The sequence below is a fragment of the Gymnoscopelus braueri genome (genome assembly GCF_963280865.1).
Source record: "Gymnoscopelus braueri genome assembly, chromosome: 6".
NCBI lineage: Eukaryota > Metazoa > Chordata > Actinopteri > Myctophiformes > Myctophidae > Gymnoscopelus > Gymnoscopelus braueri.
The window spans coordinates 17159585-17177342 of record NC_137607.1 but is presented as its reverse complement, the minus strand read 5'-3'; the positions used below and the strand labels follow the sequence as shown (position 1 = coordinate 17177342).

Here is a 17758-nt window from a genome sequence, read left to right as displayed (position 1 = left end):
AAAACACAAGGCCACACTCCGATATATCTCTGCCACATTTCCCAAGGGTAAAATGTGCATACAGCCCGTGTCTGTATAGGTTGGACACTCCAGTGTAGATCAACCCTGCCCCCATCGCTGTGATTATTATAGGCACATTTATAAATAAGAGCCATATAAAAAAATAAAGAGTCCTAAGGTGAAACAGGAGGCAGTGGTGTAAAGTAACTAAGTACATTTACTCAAGTGCTGTACTTAAGTACTGAGTATTTCCAATGTTCAGTACTTTTACCTCTACTCCACTACATCTCAGAGGGAAATATTGTACTTTTACTCCACTACAATTATTTGACTTTAGTTACAAGTTACTCTGTTGATATCAATTATTATAATATAAAACCTACATTTACCACTTTAGCCCTATTTTATACATACACTATTTGAACATAGCCGATCTACAAGCTCACAACGCGTTGGGAGCTTGTAGATCATCTATTTTCAAACATTTTAGTACTTTTACTTTTGGTAATTAAGTATATTGTGATGCCAATACTTTTGTACTTTTACTCAAGTAACATTTTGAACACAGGCCTATTACTTGTAACAGAGTATTTTCATATTGCAGTATTGATACTTTTACTTAAGTGAGTACTTTTTCCACCACTGACAGGAGGTACACAACATAATTGTGTTGGCAACATAAAATCCTGACAACAGGACAGCTTGCTGCATGCATTTTAACCACACAGGCAATTCTTATTTGCATGAAGTCAATACCACTCAAAATGTGTTGGTAATTGATGATCAGCTAAATAAATTGCATTGATTTCTTTCTCATGTCATGCCTTGGCTGATATTAAACATGCAGTCTTCCGCAGCAGTGTGGGACATCATATGCTATAGTTATAGTTACTCTGTTTATGAGGATGGAATTATACAGATTCTATTGTCAAATCTATCATACAACAATATAGATTGTTGTATGACACTTTGAAACAATGGCATAAAAATAAAGGCAGGAAGATAATAATAATAATAGTAATGGCAATAAAATAATGGCCAAAACAAAAGGGCAGTGAATAATTGTGTGCGTGTGTGTGTGTGTGTGTGTGTGTGTGTGTGTGTGTGTGTGTGTGTGTGTGTGTGTGTGTGTGTGTGTGTGTGTGTGTGTGTGTGCGTGTGTGAGAGAGAGAGAGAAATTAATATGAAGGAGAAAAGCAAAACAGAGAATATAAAAAGACTGCTGTATATACGGGTATAATGTAAGAAAAACAAGTTCTTTTTCAGACTAAAAAAGGCATCTCAGGGGCCACACGTCACGCAAACCAAAGCTCTGTTGTTCTTTGTATTCACTGTAATCCAATCAGCAATTCTGTTGTAATGCAATAAACAGTATGTATACAGACCATTGAAAGACAAACAATACTGAGCAGTAGGCCTACCAGCCTATACAGAAGGCTTCAAAAGTACAAAAGTATTGGTATCAAAATGTACTTAAAGTACCAAAAATAGAAGGTACTCATTATGCAGAATGTCCCATTTCACAAGTTTTCAAATCTTTTGAAAATAGCAGATCTACAAGCTCACAATGTTGTGCGCTTGTAGATCGGCTATTTTCAAATGCGCCCCCCCCCCCCCCCCCCCGTAATTATTGCCGAAATGTATAGGGCTGAAGTGGGCAATGTATGTTTTGTAATAATAATCAAAATCTATAAAGTAACTAGTAACTAGTAAAGTTTTCAAATAATTGTAGTGGAGTAAAAGTACAATATTTGCCTCTGAGATGTAGTGGAGTAGAAGTAGAAAATTGGAAATACTCCAGTATAGTAAAAGTACCTCAAAATTGTACTTTCTTTCTTAAGTATTACAAACCATTACCAAAAAAAAGATTGCAGGTATCCTCCATCGAATAAACAAAGTCTGTTTATTTCAGATTTAAAGAGCTCTTCCAGTGAACCTCATCCTCCTATTCAAAATGTGTGAGCTGGTCTGCTAATAGTCCATTTAGAAAGGTATGATTATCATAACCACTCACAATCCCAAGCAAAATGTACAACGGGGGATTCAGGGCAGGCATACACAGCTGTGCCTGTTTCAGTTGGTCAGTCATGATCATTGCTTTTCTTTTGAATGCAATGTTGGAACATTTTAGAAAGTGCTGGTGGTCGAGCTATAGGAAGAGGTGAGGTTATTCCAGACATGGAAGTCCAAGAAGAGTATGCAAACAATGGCTGAAACATATTATTATTATTATCATGATTATGATTATGATTATGAATATGGTTATGGATATTATTATTATTATTATTATTATTATTATTATCTGTTTAACAATCGTAAAGCATGATCTGTCCAGTGGTGGAAAGTAACTAAGTACAAGTACTCAAGTACTGTACTTAAGTACAATTTTGAGGTATTTGTACTGTACTTTACTTGAGTTTTCCAATTTCCAATACTTTTACTTCTACTCCACTACATCTCAGAGGCAAATATTGTACTTTTACTACACTACAATTATTTGCGACGCATTGTGAGCTTGTTTTTGTGATTTGTATACATTTGAAAACTTAACGTTGAAACTTGAAAATGTTGCATAATGAGTATGTGTGTGTGAATGGGTGTGTGAGTGGGTGAATGTAATGCACAATCTATGTAAAGCGCTTTGGATACAAGCGCTATATAAATGCTCCATTTTATTTACCAAAAATGTAGTTTATCCCACAAATTGATATGTCTGTGGTTTTCCACAGTGACACAGATCTTCCCTGGTAACATCTTCACAGACTGACCACAATCATCAAAATTATAAATGTATGGAAACATTCTCTCAGTGAAAGTGTGTGTGAATTTGTGTAGGTGTGTGTTGGAAACAGGATCAGAGAAGGACAGCTGTCCTTTGCCCCAGTCCAGCTCGACTCTGATCTTCCGGAGTTTCCTCCAGCGTTTCTGAATCTCTGAGAGAACAGTCACCTCCTTATCAGGCCCTGATGAGGATGCTCTGTATGTACCCTTATATAACCATATATACCATTCTCCATTCTCTTTGTCTCCCTTCCTCATAGACCCCACACACACACCTACTTTCCATAATGTATTGTCTCCAACCTCAACATCCCAGCTGTGAGACCCTGAGTTAAAGCCCTCAGAACCCAGGACTTGGGCAAAGCGGTCAAACCTCTCTGGGTTGTCAGGTAGCTGCTGTCTCTTTCCACATCTCACACTGGTCAGATCATCAGACATCATGAGCAATGGATGAGCAGTGTTGGGGTCCAGGATGACAGGAGTGTAGGAGACAATGTCCTTCATCTTGTCCCAGACTCTGAAGGTCAGGTTCTTCAGGTGTTTGGCCTCGTCTATCAGCGCTCCTGAGACCGGCGGTTGGTCCTGCAGGGTGAGCTGGACTCCCTCCATCGTGGTCTTGTAGTTCTGCAGGAATGAGACGTGGTCGTCGGCTCTCAGCTGGCCCTCAGCAGCTTGGATTGCATTGGAGAGGGTTTCCATTTCTCTGCTCAGACCCTCAATCCTATTCTTCATCTCCTGACTCTTCTGAGCCTCTTCCTCCCGCAGAGCGGCGATCCTGGCCTCCTCTTCCTTCTGTAGGAACCGACGAAGATTTTGAGAGGACCTCAGAGCTCACCGACGAGGCCATTTTGTCTGCCGGTCACACACCTGAATGTTCTCTGAGGCTGTTACACCAGAGTAATACTAGAAGACAAAACAACAATAACATTATGAGTATCAATAGTATTAGTAGTAGTAGTAGTAGTAATGTTTGTACTAGCAGTTGTACTATTCATAGTAATAATAATAGTTTTCCTGTTCTTACTTCAGTGGAGATTGTATCAGATAACAGTCAGTTGGTCTGCCAGGTTGATCAAATGATCCGTCTGTCTATTAATTGATCTATGTATTGATTGATATTTGCCTCTCGGTTAGTTTTTTCGTGTTGCAGTCTCTGCTGACTGACGAGTGAATCTCAGTCTGAGAAAATGGCTGAGACGACTATAGAAGGAAATGGACTTTGATTAATTTTCTTCTGATAACAGGAATGACACACACACACACACACACACACACACACACACACATACATACATACATACATACATACATACATACATACATACATACATACATACATACATACATACATACATACATACATACATACATACATACATACATACATACACATACACATACACATACACATACACACACACACACACACACACACACAGTATGATATCATAAGACAATGAATCAAAGTTCATTTTCTTGTAGATAACTGGTTGTACTGTTGCTCCCAGGCAGAAATAAATGTTGTGTCCGCGCCTGCCGCGGAGCCCAAAATAGCCGATCTACAAGCTCACAACGCCTTGCAGCGCGAGGCGTTGTGAGCTTGGAGATCGGCTATTTTTGGTGTGAGTGAGTGTGCTCCGACGGCCTGGGTCTGTCTGTCTGTCTGTCTGTCTGTCTGTCTGTCTGTCTGTCTGTCTGTGTGTGCCTGACTGTGCAGCGTGTGTGCGCAGACAGACAGACAGACAGACAGACAGACAGACAGACAGACAGACAGACAGACAGACAGACAGACAGACAGACAGACAGACAGACAGAGAGAGAGGGGCTGTGTGTGTGTGTGTGTGTGTGTGTGTGTGTGTGTGTGTGTGTGTGTGTGTGTGTGTGTGTGTGTGTGTGTGTGTGTGTGTGTGTGTGTGTGTCTGTCGCTAATCCCGCAAAACGCTGGACTGATCAGGGCCAAGTTAGTACCACCCACATGTGAAAAAAAAAGGTGGCGATGACTGGCATCATCATCCTTATGATGTCATCTATATGCCAGAAATAAATAATAAGAGCGGTAGGCCTTTTTATTGTCCTTTTGCCCACAACACAATGCTTCACTACAAATCAAATCATGCAAAGCAGAGAAAGTAAACAAAAGGCTTGCATGACAGAAACACCTGCATGCCGTCTCTCCATATTGACGTCATTATCAATTATGATGTCAGAGATCCAGGCCATTATTAGCCCCCTGTCTTATTGTTATTGCACTTTGGAGACTGTCACTTGTCCTACACAATAACACACTGACAACACATCTTTGTCAACCATGGGCTTGCCTGTAGCACAGCCCAACATGCATGGGCTTGTATAGCCTGTGGGGTATGTCAGGTTAAAGAGAGAATGTTTCAGGAAAATAATCTGATCTAGCTAAGGGTGCCGTTGAACTGGTTTGTCACTATTCAAGTCTGCATCTGGGAATACAGCTCAAGTCTTTTTGGCAAAATAAAACCGATGTTGTAAGTATATCCTTTTCTTTTACATTTTGAGTCTGATAACAAGTCAGACGTGTGATTGTTTTGGACTTTCTAATGTCAGTTTCTTCTCCTTTTCATTATTTTTCTGTAGTAATTGGGTTTGTTTCTGGGATGATTCTCTTGCCTGTAAGTTTGGAGGCAGTTGTTTCTGGCAGGGCTCCTATCTACAGTAGCTTTCTTGTTTGTATTGTAAATTGTTCCCTCTGTGCAGTGATGGAAAAAGTACTCAGATATTTCACTTAAGTAAAAGTATCAATACTGCAATATGGACATTCTCTGTTACAAGTAAAAGTCCGGAATTCAAAATGGACTTGAGTAAAAGTACAAAAGTATTGGTATCAAAATGTACTTAAAGTACCAAAAATAAAAGTACTAAAATGTTTGAAAATAGCAGATCTGCAAGCTCACAACGTGTCGCAATGCGACGCGATGTGAGCTTGTAGATCGGCTATTTTCAAATAGCCTATGTATAAAAGTAACTAGTAACTAAAGTTTTAGGAAGAGTAGAAGTAAAAGTACTGAAAATTGGAAATACTCCAGTAAAGTAAAAACACCTCAAAAGTGTACTTAAGTACAGTACTTGAGTACATGTACTTAGTTAACTTACACCACTGCCTCTGTGTGTCTATGTTTTCTGTCCACTGTCTGTCTCTGTTGCCCTCTGTCCCACTCACCCACCCCTGACAAGACACAAAGTCTGATGACGAATTAGAGTTGTTGGAGCTTCATTTATTCCTACTTTATATGCTGCAATAAAAAAGCATGTATAAGCTCCATGCAGACACTCCCCTTTTATCTATTGACTCGTGACTTCTAAGGGACTTCTTGTTCTTTGTCATACCAATTAAATGTTATAGTTTAAATTAAATGTGCACTTAGTTATCCAAACTCTCCGAGGTTTTTGTGCTAACTTTTCACCGAGTTTCTTTTAATTAGCTACTTTATTGCAGAAATGCTGAGTTTTAATGAGGAACTATAGCCTACAATTAGGAGCAAGACATGTCATTCTAATGAATCCTGTATAAATAATTGTGTAAAAAAGAAAATAGTGTCACTGGAGCACTGAAGTAATCAAGATATAAAATCAGAGGATCCTCCCACAAAGAATAATAATAATTAAAAACCCTAATAATTTTTCCTGGATCACTTTTATAATTCTTCCCAATCTAATGTATCTTTGCTTAAAGTGCCACTTGCAGGTTAAACCCTACATCTTAACATGGCACCTTAGTAACCAGGCAAAGAGGTAGCACCCTCTGGTGCACAGAATATGTGACCAGAGTGACACACACACACACACACACACACACACACACACACACACACACACACACACACACACACACACACACACACACACACACACACACATGATTTTCACATGCACCTAAATCTCACCATGCTGCATTTAGTCACAGTACCCAACTTATCACCAACTAGACTGGATGTAAATATCAGCTCAAAGTTGCTTCTTTTGCAGGACTCCCATTGATCAAGTTGTGGCGTGGGGAGAGTCACTAGACAACCTTCTGGAGTGTAAAAGTAAGCCAATGTATTAACTTCAGCGCTCCATTCTCTGTCTTCTTTCCTGACCCTTGCACTTCACCTACAGTAGGTCTGCCTTCAGGCCGGTGTCACATAGCCTGGAAACCAGACGAATCTGCCAGTGCAAAAATAAATAAATAAAAAAGCTCTAGTCAGATTTGGTCTGGCCCCGCTCGGTTGTGATTGGATTTCCCTGACCCCGAAGTTGTGGGGCACCAATCAGGGCCCAGTATGCAAATATGGGTTTTATCACCAGGGGCTTTTTTTTTTTTTCGCCCCTTGGAAATGCAGGTTCCACACAGAGATTCCAGACTAATATCTACACAGTGATATTAGTCTGGCGACTCTGGCCATGCCAGGCTAGGTGTCAAAGCTCTATAGGAGGCTAGAGCACATATCCGTCGCTCAAGTTCATCAAATCCATTCCAGAGATAGGAGGATGAGCGTGCTGTTGATGTCGTCTTAATCTCTCAAGAACAGATTCAGAGCTGCGCTACTGAATCTGCCGGGAGCCCCGTTCAGAACGTGTGAGCGTTGGCCTACAAGTGGGCGTGCCTTCAGATCAGGAAGCAGGCCACGCTTTACCCAATCAATCTGTATCTGTGCGTTCGCTTCCCACTGGAAAGAAACCCAAACACATTTAACGATAGCGTCCTCGGAGCCGACAAAACCACGGAAAGTTAGTAACATTTTAACTTGTTCTTCCATCATAGAAACAAGTGGGCTTATGACCAAAACGATCCATGTTCCGTGGGAGAAATGGTGTTAGTGTTCCGTGGAGAAATATTGTTAGTGGGAATGAAAACACAGGCGCACCACCGGAAGTGGAGGGCAGAGGGCAGAGACCAAACGCCGGTTTCCATTCATCGTCGGTCTATTTAATCACTCCCCCCAGAGTCAAATGTAAAAGTGGAAAACGCTGGGGGCGCTGTTTTTCCTTTTTATTTGACGATGGGTTCCCAGATTTATGTTGTCTAAACTAAGCTACCAGAGTCGATAGGACGACTCCAGACTTCTTCTACCCATTCAGAGAACACTTTCTAATGGCTTCCATCTTCTACATACCTCTACTTGAAAATGGCTAAAGGGGCAAATGGGCAGTGGTGGAAAAAGTACTCAAATGTTTTACTTAAGTCAAAGTATCAATACTGCAATGTACTGTAGAAGTACTCTGTTACAAGTAAAAGTCAGAAATAAAAAAATTACTTGAGTAGAAGTACAAAAGTATTGGTATGAAAATGTACTTAAAGTACCAAAAGTAAAAGTACTAAAATGTTTGAAAATAGCAGATCTACAAGCTCATAACACGTCGCGAAGCGACGCGTTATGAGCTTGTAGATCGGCTTTTTTCAAATAGCCTAGGATAAAAATGACTAAAATGGTTAATGTATGTTTTATAATGTAATAATTTATCAGCAAAGAAACTAGTAACTAAAGTTTTCAAATAATTGTAGTGGAGTAAAAGTACAATATTTGCCTCTGAGATGTAGTGGAGTAGAAGTAAAAGTATAGACAATCGGAAATACTCTGGTAAAGTAAACGTACCTCAAAATTGTACTCAAGTACAGTACTTGAGTAAATGTACTTAGTTACTTTACACCACTGCAAATGGGTTTCCACTCTCTCTCTCTCTAACTCGCTGCTATCCCCATCCCACTCTCGTTCTCTTCCTCTCTCTCCACAGCTGCTCACTCCTCCTCATCTCTCATTACTTCATGGAAATGGATTCAGCTGAGCTGTAATATTGCCCTTTGTCTCCTTGTTTCTCGTGAAATCTCATGAAAGCTGAATATTGTTTTACATTGCAGTTTAACGTTTCCCATTACAGAAACATTACGTGTGGTAAATAGCAAACAGACATTTATGGGTAAAAAAACATACCACTACCTTCACATCTTTGGACCGCTACTGCCAAGCTTTCAGATTCACTACCGTTGCTATCATGGGTTTTCGTTCTCTAAAGTATTGTGTAAGTGAGGGTGGAGATATGGGTCAATAGGAATTTGGAGAAGAAAACACGCTGCCAGCGGACACATTTTGTTTCCTGTTGATTACTGTCAGCTCAGCTGCTGTAATTTATTTAAAGCAATTTGTGTGAATAATGCTGGACACTGCAATTACAGTAGCTGTTTGTCTATGTGCTCCCACAAGACTTCCAAAGTATTCCACAGCTGCGTTAGAATTTACTGTTCCATGAATAGACTGGTAAATAGGCTGAGCTTGAGTGTAGATATACTCTAGTCTACACTGTGTGTGTGTGTGTGTGTGTGTGTGTGTGTGTGTGTGTGTGTGTGTGTGTGAGCGTGCGTGAGTGCGTGGGGGGGGGGTAATAGTAATACAAATTATTACGTGTGGTAATAGTAATACCAATTATTACGACATACAGTGAAACTTTTCGGATTTGTGGCGCACCTATACACAGTATGCGCAGAAGTGCAATTTCTGCAGCCATGTTGTTGATTTTATTTTATTTTTTAATTTTTTATCCCGCGATTTTTGTAACCCATATTTTTCACCCGGTGCCAATTTCCTAAGTGATCCTGGGCGCTACACCAGCCCTACACCAGCACTACACCAGTCCCCCACAGTAGGGAGGCCAGGGCCGAGCTCATGCTTCCTTCAGGCATGAGAGCCAACTGACCTTCTTGTCACCTGACAGGGGGGAGTTTCCCTGGTTGGACGTAGCGCGTGGAAGGAACACGTTATTCCAACCAGTTCCCTTCCCCTCCATCAGGCGCCCCGGCTGTCATGGGGGAGGCGGTATAGCGACCAGGATTACTACATGTTTTTGTAAGGGTATTAACTACCCTAGGAGACACGGGGAGAACATGCAAACTCCACACAGAGTAGGCCCTTTCGCCAACCCCACCTAGGGTATGGGCGCTGATGACGCGGAGGAGAAGACACGCCCCCAGCGCCCACAGCGTCCCCGGCGGGAATCGAACCCAGGACCTTCTAGCTGTGAGGCGACAGCGCTACCGACTGCGCCACCGTGCCTCCCCATGTTGTTGATTTTAGGTAGTTTTAGTTAGTTTTGTACACACACAATGCAGTTTCAGTTAGTTCTTGTTCTTTTGTAAAGACTCGTTTATATTTTTATTTCAGTTAACAAAAATGTTTTTTTCCAGGGCTAGTTATTTGGTTTTAGTTAACTACTATAACGTTGTTCTGTACTTTGTAACTTTCCTCCCAATGTCAAGTGTATCAACAAAAACGATGTCAAAGTGCCCTGTTTTTCTATCCAGCAGGCAGGCTGGCGTTTGAAGACTTCTTGAGGACAGAGTACAGTGAGGAAAACCTTCTCTTCTGGCTGGCCTGTGAGGACTACAAGAAAATAACCAGTGAACCAGATAGGACGTCTGCTGCCAACAGAATCTATGCTGAGTTTGTCCAAGTTGATGCTCCCAGACAGGTATTTTGGATCACCTGTATCTTCACATCAAGCTCAACCTCTTTTCCCGTATTTATTTGTCACTCCTAACTGTACAGTACATGTATTTTTCTCTCTCTTAACTCTCTATCACTTGTTCTCTCAACCTTTCTTTATCAGTTCAGCAATTCTTCAGAGTAAAAGTTCTGAAACAAATTAGTCTAATTAACAATAAAGTCGAATTCAATTTTCTCCTTAATGCAGATAAACATTGACTGCGGGACCAGAGAAGACATCAGCGAGAACATCTCTCAGCCAAGCCCAAACTTCTTCGACAGAGCACAGAAGCTAATATATGGACTGATGGAAAAGGATTGCTATCCTCGATTCTTGAAGTCAGAAATCTACCAAGCTCTTCCAGAAAACTCTGAACAACAATAAAAGTCATATGAGGTATAAAGTCCACCTATAATTCCTTGCTAAATTATTGACTTGGCAAATGCACTCCATGCAAGGGATGTATCTATTAACCCATTGATACCTGGAACGCATCTGTGTCACTTTAGATTTCTTTGGCTATTCAAAAATAGCAGATCTACAAGCTCATAGCGCGGCACCGAGTGCCGCGCTACGAGCTTGCAGATCTGCTATTTTTGAAAAATCGCGAAAAAAAATTTAAAATATTTTTTTCAAAAAATTGTTAGGATTTAGAAGACATTTCTAGAATCTTCTCAGGTCTTAATGGGTTAAGGCTATCTCAATTCCATTATGTACGGGGACTGACGCCCATGGTGACACCTGTCATGGATACTCACGCACTGATTAGCAACGCGTGGGTATATTATAAGCCATTGGTTCTCAATGTGGGGTCCAGGGACCCCCGGGGGTCCTTTGTGGGGGGTACCAGGGGGTCCCCAGCAAACTAGTTAATAAAGTGTCGCAATCATTTTAACCCCTTTATCCATATTTTATACTTTGGCTATTCAAAAATAGCAGATATACAAGCTCATAGCGCGGCGCAGAGTGAAAAATCTTGAAAATTTGTGCGAATCTTATAATCTTTTTTTTTCTAAAGGCGAACATTTTTAAACACAAATCTTTGCTTCTGGGGGGTCCCTAGCACAACATATTTTCAGGTGGGGGTCCGCAACCAAATACATATCAATTTGGGGGTCCTTGGCACGAAAAAGTTTGAGAACCACAGATATAAGTAACGCGCGCGCGTGATCTGTGATTTCCACAAGCAGTATAGCAGAAGTCTATGTATCTTCTTGGCATTTGAGTGCATTTGTTTAGCGTGTGTGGTTTGACGGCAGCGTTGTCCGCTCACGTTTTGAGAAGGAGAGCTGTTCTACGGGGCTCCTCTCTGGACCGCTCTATATTCTGATAGCAAATAGAGTGTTTGTTCAGTAACGGGGTTCTCCCTCCCTTATCTCTCCAGCTCTTTAGTAAACAGAAAATGCATTTTGGTTGGGACACACTTGATCTAATAAGGAGAGAAAACTCATACAGGATACAGCATAAACAAACTTCAACTATATGAACTATAGACGTATACTTTTTAGATTGATAAAATACAAATAAAATGTCTGTGGGATATATTGTAAGTAGGGGCACTCAGATGAAGAGAAGGTAATGCATGAAACCCTGTAAAGAAAAATAAACTGAAATTACGAGAGCTGTGGTCAAAGGTGAAGGAAGCGAAAGCAAGCAGCGGCATGGGGTAATATGCGGTGTGCATGAAGCTGGCAACGGGTACATCAGATAACAACACATAATGCGCTACTATGCTATCAAAAACACAACTTTTGTGCCAACTTAAAATATAAATTCAGGCTCTGTGAATTCCAATAATTTCAGAACTGTTCTATGTAAAGTGCCCTTTCATATTTGTATTGCAAATAGCCAGTAGAATCAACACCTATACTGTTGGAAATACCTTGTATTCAGTTTCAAATGTGGGTAGACATTAAAGATGTTTACAGTATGTCAAGCGGAGTGAGAGCTAAAATGACGTGAACTGAAGTGAGCTCAACTTCCTCTCTTTCAACTTCACTGAAACTGTCCTGAATTCACAAGCAATTTATTTTCCCGACTTCTTTCATGTAAAATAAACCACATCACATCTCTCATTGTATCGTGCATGAAAGTCATCAACAAGGTGAATATATCTGTGACTCAGACAGGACAGGATACCTAGCCATGTTTTGAGGAATAGGATACATCCAACGCACACAGAAAGACTCACGTAGCATACTGTGAGATTTGCATAACACCCCCTGAGAGGGCTGGTTTAGAGATTAAGACTTCTACAACAATTCCCCCCCCCCCTCCCCCAGTACATTATGAAACATCTATTAATACATTGCTCTTTCAAGGTGGAGATAATGCAAATGTGCCCCACCCACCCGCAAAGGAAAAAAAGGAGAAAGGTTCTGCAAACACCTTTTCTTTGTCTCCTGGGAACAGAGTCCCCTGTACTGAGAGAAAAAGGGGATTACGTTGCAAAGCAGGAAAGATACAGGGAAGGGAAACTTGGTCTTGTCCAAAGTTCTGAAGAAACCACAAACAGAAGTAACTTTATTTTAAATATACATATACGAAACATTTCCCAAATATACTACATATTTGCAGGTTGTGTGTGTGTGCGTGCGTGCGTGCATGTACATGTGTGCGTGTGTCTGTAGAACTCATAGTGGAAAACTGGTCTGATTGAATAGGCAGCATTATCTGATATTATTTTGGTTTCCTGGAGGAACTCAGCATTAAACTCTTTATAGAGGGTAGGAAGGAGGTTAGGATGTGTATGGGGAGAGGACAGAAGAGAGCAAGTGAGGAAAGGGAGGGTCGGGGGGGAAATAAGAAAAGGGGCAAGGGCAGGACGGCAGTGGTGGAAAGTACCTAAGTACATTTACTCAAGTACTGTACTTTACTTGAGTATTTCCAATTTCTACTTCACTACATCTCAGAGGCAAATATTGTACTTTTACTCCACTACAATTATTTGAAAACTTAAGTTACAAGTTACTTTGTAGATTTAGATTATTATTACAAAATGAATCAATTCAGCCCTACATACATTTCGTCCATTTGAAAATAGCCGATCTAAGCTCACAATGCGTCGCGATGCAACGCATTGTGAGCTTGTAGATCGGCTATTTTCAAAAGATTTGTATACATTTTATTTGTTTGAAAACTTGTTGAATGGGACCTTCCGCATAATGAGTACTTCTACTTTCGGTACTTAAGTACATTTTGATGCCAATACTTTTTTACTTTTACTCGAGTCAATTTTGAGTATTTCTACATTGCAATATTGGTACTTTTACTTAAGGGTTAGGGTTAAAAGCAAAAATATTGAGTACTTTTTCCACCACTGCAGGACGGTAAGTGTTGGAGAGAAACGTTTGGACAGGCGAATTGGAGGGGTGAAGAAAGGAAAAGAGGGTGAGAGCAAGGATGGTCATGAGAATGGCAGCAGTTTGAAGAGACAGAGTGAACAGAAATGGAAAGGAGAAGGTGAGATTGAAGGAGCGGACAGGAGGGATGGACAGACAGACAGAGGCCAGTCTGGATGGAGGAGAGCGATAGAGAGACCGACCGGGAGGAAGGCCGGGAGGTTGGAGACGAAGAAGAAGGGACTTAGGCAGAATACTAAAAGGAGAGAAAGAAAGGTAGAATGGAGGGATAGAGTATGGAGGAGGAGAGGCAGGGAGGGAGGGAGGGAGGGATGAGAGCGGGATGTTTTTGACAGCCAGTAGGCCCACTGTGAGCAGCGAGAGGCAGAGATAATGGCCCAGGACTTTGAGTCTGGAGACCTCACCAGCAGCGGTGCTCACAGCATGGTGTGAGATAAGGTACCGTAGACTCTTGCTGACTGCCACAAACTATCCCGTCTTCTCCCCGCGGGCGAGGTGGAAAGTTTACTCTGTCTGATGTGCAAACCAGGCGAAGATTAACTCTCCCGCGGAAAAGACTTCTGTTTGTTGTATTGCCTGGCTTTAACCTATTAAAACCGGGAACGCATCTGTGTCATTTTTAGATTTCTTAGGGCTATTCAAAATCAGCAGATATACAAGCTCATAGCGCGGCACAGAGTGCCGCGCTATGAGCTTGTAGATCTGCCATTTTTTTTTTTTTAATCTTGAACTTTTGTGCAAATCTTTGTACATATATATATATTTTTTAAAGGAAACATTTTTAACTCAAATCTTTGCTTCTGGGGGTCCCTGGAACAACATATTTTGAGATGGGGGTTGGCGGTCAAATCCATATCATTTTGGGGGCCCTTGACAGGAAAAAGTTTGAGAACCACTGATATAGAAACATACGTTTTTTTTCAAAAAACTGTAGTATTTAGAAGACATTTGTAGAATCCCCAGAAGCGAAGATTTGAGTTACAAATGTTTGTCTTAAAAATATATATTCAAAGATTTGCACACATTTTCACGATTTTTCGAAAATAGTAGATCTACAAGCTCGTAGCACGGCACTCGGTGCCGCGCTACGAACTTGTATATCTGCTATTTTTGAATAGCCAAAGAAATCTAAAAATGACACACAGACCCGCGGTCTTAATGGGTTAAAGATTTAGGATAGATTCTCAGGATCTCAAAACGTCGACACGATTTCTCTGCGAAACGTATACACCCAGGCCTCGCTCAGTATGCCGTGCATGTCCGCACGTAGCGGATGTATCACCGCATGTGCTCTGGGCAAAGCAAAACAAAGGGATAGAGGGATAACGTGAGGCAGAGCGAACGGCCGCTGCTGACAAATTGATCAAAATCAAATAGCGAGTGATTACCATTACAATGACAACCATGGCGAATTAGCATGTGGCGCTGATTTATATTGTATGTCAAAACACATCAAGAGAACATTTGTATGAATTTGACGAACAATTTTCTAATGTTTCCGTCACTACAGCAAATCACAATGACTCAGCCATTACAGCACTTTACGCTCACACAGGAATACACAAATATATACACACATACACTTTTGTTCTCGCATGGTAGAAGAAGTGGTGGAAAAAGTACTCAAATGTTTTACTTAAGTAAAAGTATCAATACTGCAATGTAGAAATACTCTTACTGTTATAGGTAAAAGTCTGGAATTCAAAATGTCCTTGAGTAAAAGTACAAAATGATTGGTATCAAAATGTACTTAAAGTAGGCTACCAAAAGTAAAAGTACTAAAATGTTTGAAAATAGCAGATCTACAGGCTCACAACGCGTTGTGATGCGACGCGTTGTGAGCTTGTAGATCGGCTATTTTCAACTAGTCTAGGTATAAAATAGGGCTAAAGTGGTTAATGTATGTTTTATAATGTAATCATTTATATCTGCAAAGTACTAAAGTTTTCAAATAATTGTAGTGGAGTAAAAGTATAATATTTGCCTCTGAGATGTAGTGGAGTAGAAGTAAAAGTATTGGAAATTGGAAACACTCCAGTAAAGTACAAATACCTAAAAATTGTACTTAAGTACAGTACTTAAGTAAATGTACTTACAGTAGTTACTGGTGAGGGGTGAGGCGTGGGCTAAAATCCTAAATGAAATTATATCAGCTCAGTCGTTGCACAGTTCTTAAACATGAACGATGGGCGAGTTAGTTTAGAGCAGGGGTTCTCAAAGTTTGTTTTAATACCCCGACCCTAGCCTGGTTCCAGACCATAGACCCCGCCCACTCTCTGAGTGGACTGCTCCTCTTGGTCTGGTGTCATAATGTGAGCCTATGGCTTTTCACCGTCGAAGAAAAACCTGTCAAATCAGAGTCGGGGGTGCGGGGGTGGGTCTAACGACAAGCCAATCAGCGAATATCTGCTAAAGCAAGCTGTGCGATGACGTCTGATGTAGGCGGATCCGTGGATCTCTTGTGATTGGTTTAGGGACATTTTAATCCTCTCCCCCTGGTAGTCGCCGACACTGCAGCCAATGTCAGACTGAAGCTCCACCCAGCTTCAGGCTGATAATCAGGCTACCACGACCCCACTTTGGGTCGCGACCCATAGTTTGAGAACCGCTGGTTTAGAGCAATATTGGCTCCACGGAGGCCTTATTTGACCCTGTTTGTGTGGATCATATTGGTTGTATGCTTTAATTATATAACATTTGTTTGTACATTGATTTTATCACTGCTGGTTGTCTATACGTTTTATTAGGATAACAAAAGTGTTAGTTAGATAAAAGTGTCATTTTTTACTTTGCCTGCCTTTTATCCACTTTACAGGACCGCAATGGAAATAAATCATTTCACTTGTGCTGATCATTTTATTGTACTATGCACTTTGTGCAGTGGTGTAAAGTAACATCTACAGTACAGTACTTAAGGACAATTTTTAGGTATTTTTACTTTACTGGGGTATTTCCAACTTGCAATACTTTTACATCTCAACTGTACTTTTACTCAACTACAATTATTTGAAAACTTTTGTTTTAGTTTAGTTACTTTGCAGATATAAGTTATTACATTATAAAACACACATTAACCACTTTATCCCTATTTTATACCTAGGCTATTTGAAAATAGCCGATCTACAAGCTCACAACGCGTCGCATCGCAGCGCGTTGTGAGCTTGTAGATTATCTAAAACATTTTAGTACTTTTACTTTTGGTACTTTAAGTACATTTTGATGCCAATACTTTTGTACTTTTACTCAAGTAACATAGCACAGAGTATTTCTACATTGAGGTATTGATATTTTTACTTACTTTTTCCACCACTGATCTTCAACGTATCAAATCAAATCAAACCAAATCTTTAACCTCCATGATTATCTGACTTTATAATCAGTGTTGCCTAAACATGGCCACTAGGTGGAGGCACATGTCTGTTTTTATCATGGTGCATAGTTTACATTGGAAGATTATGTTAACCTCAGGTAAGCATAAATGATAATAATATGGGGAAATATCAAGGACATCATTCAAGTAATTAGATACATGTTTGACTCATTTCAAAATTAACATGTACAGTCTATGGTGTCGATGACCATCCTTAACCCTTACACAACCAGTCAAGCTGAGTGTAGTAAAACTCATTAGTCATTGAGCGGTGTTGCCTAAAGCTAGGATTTCTTTCTTCAGGGTATTGTAGATGACACAGTGGAAGCTGCCAGTCTGCCTCTTTCTGCATCTGCTTATGCGTCTGGCTCTCTCTCCCTGGCTGCTTAAAGCGGTTTCACTTCTCTACTGCACAATTTGCGACACATACTGTACAACAGTATACCAACCCCACCCTGCGGATGTTGGTGACACTCTAAAGCAGTGCTTTTCAACCCTTTTCATATCAAGGCACATTATTTATTCGGCACTTGAGCCACGGATCACCATTTGATGAGATTTAGACTCTCAGACCCAAAACTTAGATTTTTTTGTTATTGTTGGATAGAATTGTCCACAATTCCATGCTGTATTGATGTTGAGAGATAACAGGCAAAAGTTGATCAAAATAACAATTCTTTAATTAAGTAATGCAGATGTTTGACAATAATGTAACTCTTGAGAGTGTAAAATGAAACTTCCATTTGACACTCTCAAG

At 40.6% G+C, this 17758-nt stretch overlaps 1 protein-coding gene across 1 annotated transcript; it reads left to right on the top strand.

Moving 5' to 3' along the window:
• Positions 1 to 5181: 5181 nt before the first annotated feature.
• On the top strand, positions 5182 to 10778 carry LOC308087140 (regulator of G-protein signaling 21-like). Its single transcript, XM_080430847.1, has 4 exons — positions 5182 to 5279; positions 6778 to 6839; positions 10088 to 10254; positions 10477 to 10778. Exons 1-4 carry the CDS (start codon positions 5275 to 5277, stop codon positions 10651 to 10653), a joined length of 411 nt encoding a protein of 136 aa, XP_080286973.1. The 5' UTR covers positions 5182 to 5274; the 3' UTR covers positions 10654 to 10778.
• The last annotated feature ends 6980 nt before the right edge of the window (positions 10779 to 17758 follow it).